Source organism: Dromiciops gliroides, chromosome 3, assembly GCF_019393635.1.
Source record: "Dromiciops gliroides isolate mDroGli1 chromosome 3, mDroGli1.pri, whole genome shotgun sequence".
NCBI lineage: Eukaryota > Metazoa > Chordata > Mammalia > Microbiotheria > Microbiotheriidae > Dromiciops > Dromiciops gliroides.
The window spans coordinates 91,940,798-91,947,828 of record NC_057863.1 but is presented as its reverse complement, the minus strand read 5'-3'; the positions used below and the strand labels follow the sequence as shown (position 1 = coordinate 91,947,828).

Sequence of the window (7,031 nt, the reverse complement as noted above, 5' to 3'; positions counted from 1 at the left end):
GAATTAACAGTTATTTAAAATTTGGTTCAAAATTGAATTCATAATTGGTTCTGGCACTGCATATTTCCCCCATTTACCAAATAGGAAAATGCATAGGGGGGGGGGGAATCCCTCTAAAAAGAGAAATTGCCCTAAAAACAATTAAAGAGATTCAAATCACTAAATCATAAACACTGATTATTAGAACATACAAGTGCAAGCTTTCATTATAAACATTTAAAAATTCCTTGTTTCTCCTTTGACCAAACATTAGGGGGTACCAGCTGCCACAAATGATGATGTCAGACACCCAATGCTAATACAGCATATTCCATTCCCTTACCTACCACCCACTACCTACTTGTATCTAAGTGTGATAATCAACTATAAACTAAGTTAAACCAAATTTCAGACATGAAGCCCTACTAAAAGACTGTCCATAAGTAGTCAAGTCTTTAGAAATGATCTTAGAAACAACACACAGAACTCCAGTTATTTCAACGTTAACTGTCAGAACTAGTAGCATGTTTAAAACTGGCAAGGCAAGTCTTTGGTTTTAAGCATTGGTGGGGTCAGATGATTTTTAAATACCACTTATTTTTTTGATAAGCTTTTTTCTGCATATTTATGAATAATCAGCATCAGATCAAAACTTAGCACTTTTAGTTTAAACTTCAACATAAAATCTATATTTTGTTTTTTGGCTGGGGGGGGCGGGGCAGATGGACTTCTTATTTTCTAAGTTGAATTTCTATGGAGCTGCTCCAAATAAATATTTTCCTTAAGTCCCTAAAGCTAGCTTGCAGTGTGTGTGCTCTGGGCTAGGTGCTGAAGGTGATTTATCAATTAAGTGTATGTTAATTTCAATAAGACAGTATTTATAAGTCATATACCACACACTTAATGTCAAGTTCATTTTAAATTTGTAATAATAAAAGGTCTAACGAATTCTACTATTTAATAAAGCACAAAGTATTTTTCTCCAGCATTTCAAGGCACAGTGTTCTTAACAATTCCTGCAAACTGTAGTTCTGTTATGGTGGGTCCCTACTTTAGCATAAAAAAGAACAAGATATCGCTAAACAAATGCTACTAAGTGGGAGAGCACACGGTTGTTGTAAGTTCATTTAAAAATAAAAGCATCTATTTCACTTAAAATGACAAAAAATATGTCTCCGTTTAGATGTATTCTTTTTAAAAATGAACTCTAGGCAAACGAGGTCAAGAACAGCCACCTCTTTGTTGTTTTTCTGGATAGGTGATTACCTTCATTTGTTATATACTATTATCTCGATTGTGTTAAGGCATAAAAAGTCCCACACATCTTCTCCAGAGGGCTCAGTAACCAGCATTCTGGTAGCCCTTTCCCTTTTGACCCTCATAAAGTTGAGAAGGGATCCAGGAAGTTTAAGAGTTCTTTGCCTGCTCAGCTGGGATGCCTTTGAGCTTGAGAATGCCTGCATCCACGTGAGGGGGCGGAGCTGGTTGCCGGGCAACCGCCTCTGCCCAAGGCTGCTTACAAAGCAGTGCTCCAGGTGCCCTACCATCTCCCCTAGGTTTCAATGCGGGAGAGCAGGTCTCTGGGAGTCTGATTTGCTTAGAGCTGCTTATTTGTCCCAACTTTTTGTGATGCGAGACTTTTCTCTCTACATTTGGGTAAATCCTGAGGTTCAGTTTTTCTGTTCCTACTACAGAAAAGAACTGAGACTGGACCTCTACTTTGCCTACTTCCTTCAGCCTCTCTGCCCTCCCCCCACCCCTCAGGCTTACCTAGCAAAACATGGGAGGGGATGGAGAGGGCTTTTTTTTTTTTTTAAGTTTTGACCTTCACACTTAACCATTTAATTCGTGGAGGCTCCTGTCAATATGGTTAAACTTTCAATATGGAAACACTTGTTTATCAACATTGTATATGCTTTATTGAAAGTTGACAAGCGTCACAGTTAAATACAGGGACCGGTTACAACTGTTTAGAGAACATGCACAAAACATATGCACATAACTACTATACAGGTAATATGCAAAAACCCAGGCTGGCATTTTCATTTGCTTAGCTAGAATCGGTCATATCAGGGAGCATTTTAACTGTCTTAACCAACAACTTCTGTGAACAGGGGTTTTACTTCAATATTAATCAAGCAGCCAGGGAATTTCAGAAATTACACAAACAGCATAAATCTTCTAAATTCCGCAACATTTGCTCAGGTGCATTTTTCTTCATGTAGCATTTAATATATATAATATATATAAAAAAAGACTATCCAAACTTCAGATCAGCCAATGAAACAACTAAATTTCAATCTGTACAACCTAAAGTAGTAGTTACAGTCTATTTTACAAAATACTTACACTACATACACAAATATACATTAGGCAAAATAACCTTCATTGTAAATTAACCTAGGTCCCAGCTACCTGTCACCTTCTCAGTGGCTCCTAACAAGCTCAGTGGCATGAACACTATGGTGATTTTGTGATTCTGGTGACAGTCGTCAATTGGAATACTGAACTACACATGTCCCCTTACTCTAGGGGATACTATGCATCAGTCCTGACTTTTCCTCCCCTTTCAAGTGGCTCATGGGCGGGGAAATCCATGGCATGAGCCCTGTTCCTTCGGGGTGCCAAGCGTCCAAGTACTTGGGCTAGAAAGCTGTTGGGGAGAAGAGTCACACGGCTCCCCACCGCCGTGAATGAACCCATCTCCTCGCGGGGATCTGGGAGGCTGCGGAGGTGCTGTGTGTCTGTGCTAGTTCTGACTGACGTGTAACTCACCAACCTAAGTCGTTTCTTCAAGCCAAAAGCAGATGAGTGTTTTAATACTGGAAAAAAAAATGATCATGGTGTCTGTGTCAGTCTCACGTCTGTCTCTCGTGCAGTGTGCGCAATGAAATGGATGCCTCGGGGCAGACGCCTGCTAGTCCATCTCCTCGTCGCTTCAGTTCAGAGGGCTCCGGCCGGGCGGAGGGGCCCATGGGAGGCTATGCGGAGGGTCCTGAGCCCTGGGAGGCCGGCTGGGCCGGGGGCTGCGTCGTGCCCTGGGGCTGCGAGGTGGCAGGCGGGGAGCCAGTCTGCAGCTGGGCCTGGAACTGTGCAAGTTGCTCAGGACTGGCCAGAGTCTTCAGCAGATTGTTTTCCTGCTCCAGCTGCGAGTTTTTCTCGATCAGTTCTTTGATCTGCTCTTTAAGGACCTCCACTTCCTCTCTGACCGCATACATCAAATGGCTTTTCACCAGATCCTGAAAGAAAGCAGAGTCTCACGTTCAGGGGCTGTGGGGCTCGGCCCGGCGCTCCTGCTCCCCCCCACCCACTGACCCACTTTAGGCACCCACGGGCCGAGTATTAACCCGCATGCTAGCGGCCCCGAGGGCCGGGTGGGGGCGGGGCGCCGAGACCCCCGGGGCCAGAGCCCCGCCCCCAAGCCCCGGCTCCTCCTCCTCCGAGCGCCGGCTGCAGCTAGTTCCGACAGAGCATGTTGCCGCATTTCCCTCCCCGCCTCCCTCCCGTTTCGTGACCAGGCCTGACGTCACAGAAACCTGGGCAGGCGTCGGAGCCAATGGGAGCCCGAGATATTTATAGCTCCGAATTAAAGGTTCCGAGTTTGCCTAGCAACAGTGGGCAGAGAATCCCGTGAGAAGAGCCACAGGCGCTGCTCCAATAACAAAGAACAGCCAAGGCGGAAATAAAAAAATAGGAGAAAAATCAGGCACGGGCTTGGAAAAGCAAACTTTCCTCCGGCGGCCCCAGATGAAGCGGGGGCCCGGCAGTGGGGGGGGCGCTTTTTTTTTCGGGGGTGGTGGTGGTGGTGTGTGGGGGTGGGTGGGATCGCACTGCACGAGGCCCCCGAGCCGGTGGGCCCATAAAGGGCCCCGCTCCGGCCTGGCCGGGCATGCTCCCGACCCCAGGAGGGGGGGGCCCGGCGAGCTCTACAGAACGCACGCCTAGGCGCGGGGCCTCACCCCCCTTGCATCGTCTTCAAACCCCACGTTATGTAAAACCCTTACATAAAGCCGGGAGCCCAGGGCTCCGGCTCCATCTCCATCCCCATTGGGTTAATGCGGGACCTTGGCTGGCAGAACGTGAGCATTCTCTGCGTTTTAAATCGTTTGCCCACGAATAAGCCGCCCCACTACGAAAAAGGGAGGCCCCGATTCCACCCCCAAGACCTCGCGTTTCCAGTGGAGTTACAGGTTTGGACTGCACTTAGACATTACATACCATAGCTTGTTCGATTTTGTTGTCAATAGCGACCACACTTGCACCAGAGGAGCTAGAGGGAGAGAAAAAAACCCATCAGCAGCGGAATTATTTTAAATCACCACACAAAATCTCGCTATTCCGCGATATCCGTTCGCAACTCCTTTCTTTAAGATTCCTCCATAAAGTGCGATGCAACAACAATCGCTTTTCTCCTCCTCCTCCTCTGTATCCCAACGTTTCCCTTTTAGTAAACCACAAAGAGCTAAATTACATAATGCAGGGAAGGCCAGTTCCCAGAAATTAGAGACCTGAGAAGGGAGAGGGCCGCTTAAAAAACATTCAAAAAGCAACCCAGATGTATGTCACCGCAGTTCCAGCATCATCCGATGCAATGGACAAAGGAACCGGCACTGAAAACATTCACCTGCATCATTACGGGCAATTCGTTTAGTAAACTATAAAGATCTTATCACAGTCAACATTTACCTGCTGTCAAGTCTCACAGAGGCGTTTTCAGTGCCCAGTAAAGACGACAAGAAAGAGATCGAGAAATGTCTTAGCTGATAAACTCCTAGATCCATTGCCACTGGTCTACACCATTGGGCTTTCATGCAATTGCAGCCAAAAAAAAAAATCCCACGGAAAAAAAATGCAATGCCGGGTTCCTTGCTCGAGCTACGTAAAATCTTCCGGCCTTTCTGCAGAAAAGACGGCGGTAACTCTGGTTTTTAAAATACACAGGGCTGGCGAGGCGTCGTGGTCCTGGGAGGGAGCCGCCGATGGACTCTGCTGCACCAAGAACTCTAGCAGAGCAGCAGCTCCTACTACTCCCTCGCTCGACTGAAGACCAGGTCTCCCAGCCTCAGTGCATAATATATGCCGAGAACAGAGGCAACCATTGGCTGGGAGAGCCCGGGGAACCGCCCTCCTCGAGCTCTCCCTCCTTCCTCCTCCCGCTCAGGCCTCGGCCGCCCCACCCCCACCCCGCCCCACCCCCACTCCTCGGCAGTTCCTTAGGGATGGGTCCGCCTCCGTAGCCCGCTGGGGGGAGGGGGGTTGAGGGGTGGGGAATAGCCCGATTCCCTAATTGTCCTCCAAATCCCTAAAGGACTGCCGAGTTCAGCCAAAAAGAGACCAGTACGGTCGTTGAACGGTGGGGTGGGGAGCGCCCATGTGCTTACGTTTAAGGCCGCGCAAGCTAGCCGGTCCAGCGCCGCGGGCCCGACTGCCCAGGCTGCCTCCGTCCCCCTGCCCCTCCCCCCGCCTGCCCGAGCGCCTACTGAGCATGCCCAGGACCGCGGCCTGCCGGCGGGGCTCAGTTCGCTGGAGCCCGGCTCTCGGCGGCCGCCCGGGGGCTCGCGGACCTTGGGTCTGACCAGTGAGGCCGGCTTGGTCAAGTCTGGATAAAGAGCCACCTGGGCCCCAGGGGCAGCGTCGGGCCCGGGCCCTGGAACGCACTCCCATATCCAAAGAACGTCCCCCCCTGCAAAATCCCCGATCCCCTTCGCCTTCGGGCCGGGCCCCCAAGGAGAGGAGGCGGCGGCTGGCCGGACACAAAGCCCCGAGGGCAACCGGGGCGGAGGCATGGCCCGGGGGCGGGGGGCACGGAGGCCTTGAACCCGCAGGCCAAGCCCCGCATCCTCCAGCTGCACGCCCCTTCCCTTTCTGACCTACCCACAGCAGAGGAGAGGACATGGGGTCGAAAACACCACGGGGTGATTAAATCAGGGTCTCCAAGACCCTCTGCCCCTCCTCCCGACCCGGAAAAAGGGATGCTCAAAAGACTGAGCTGCGCCAGACATAAGTTCCCTCATAAATTTAAAATATCTGCAAACGTGCACCCTACCGAGAAACAATTTGATTTACAGTGAAGTGTGAAGTTAGTTTGGTGATAGAAAAGGATTATAAACTAATCTGAAATGAAATAAATTCAAAAGTATGATTTTAACTTTACAATACTGCCCTCTGCTGGCAAAAGTCTATATGAACAGAGAAACGCCACCAACAAAATGAGGCAAGCTTATGTATATATACTATCAAAAAAAGTGACTCCTTAGAAACGGACTATGGACAACAAATGCGTTAAAAAAAGATTCCAGAAAACACCAGTTTGTGCTTCTGCCTTTAAAACTGTTACCTTCTTGTGTAACCCTGGGCAAGTCACTTAACCCTCATTGCCCGGCAAAAACAAACAAACAAACTTATCTTCTGACCCTACACACTTATTTCAAAGATACCATCCTAGTTCAAAACATTAAAACACTTTTGTAATTCCTCTTTTGGAAATAATAGCTTCTTCAGCCTGAGGCATTAAATTTAAATCAATTCAACCTATATGAAGTGCAGCGTACAAGAATGACTTTTTAATATCCTCACAGTTGACAGATCTTTGTCCTTTAAGTTGTATATCTGAAAGCTGGTGAACAAAGTAGGTTACAGCAATGTGGGTGATTAATATCATGTGCAGCAAAACCAACCCCCCAAAGCAATGTGACAAAATAATACTGGGCTCAAAGTGATTATAATATAGAAATTCAATGGTTTTAAGCCAACTTTATTAACTAAATTACACTTGATACTTTTTGCAGCTTTTCTTTTAAATATTAGATATATTTAGGTAGACTATACATGTAATATGCTCACATCGCAAGTTTGTGGATATATCTGAAAAGGGCCTTACAGGTAATCTAGTACAATTTCCTTATTTTATGGATGAGGAAACTGGGACATTAACCACAAGGCCACATTACAACTAAGCTAGAAGGATCCAATCTTGAATGACCAATTTCCAATGATTTCTGAAATGACAAATCTGATGACCTTTTCTCAGTCCTCATCCTTCAGGACCTCTC

General features: G+C 47.6%; 1 protein-coding gene across 3 annotated transcripts in view; it reads right to left on the bottom strand.

Moving 5' to 3' along the window:
- Positions 1-1,872: 1,872 nt before the first annotated feature.
- Positions 1,873-7,031, bottom strand: part of TSC22D1 (TSC22 domain family member 1) — a 160,909-nt gene continuing 155,750 nt past the window's right edge. Inside the window, exons 1-3 of one of the 3 annotated variants that reach the window (XM_043991544.1) lie at positions 5,361-5,454; positions 4,198-4,249; positions 1,873-3,218 (exon numbers count right to left, since the gene is read on the bottom strand). In XM_043991544.1, the coding sequence (XP_043847479.1) occupies positions 2,961-3,218; positions 4,198-4,200 (261 nt within the window). In that variant the 5' untranslated portion in view covers positions 4,201-4,249; positions 5,361-5,454 and the 3' untranslated portion in view covers positions 1,873-2,960. Of the gene's footprint in view, positions 3,219-4,197; positions 4,250-4,665; positions 5,103-5,360; positions 5,455-7,031 lie in introns of those variants that run through there. The other 2 variants (XM_043991543.1, XM_043991541.1) reach the window with 2 other exon arrangements.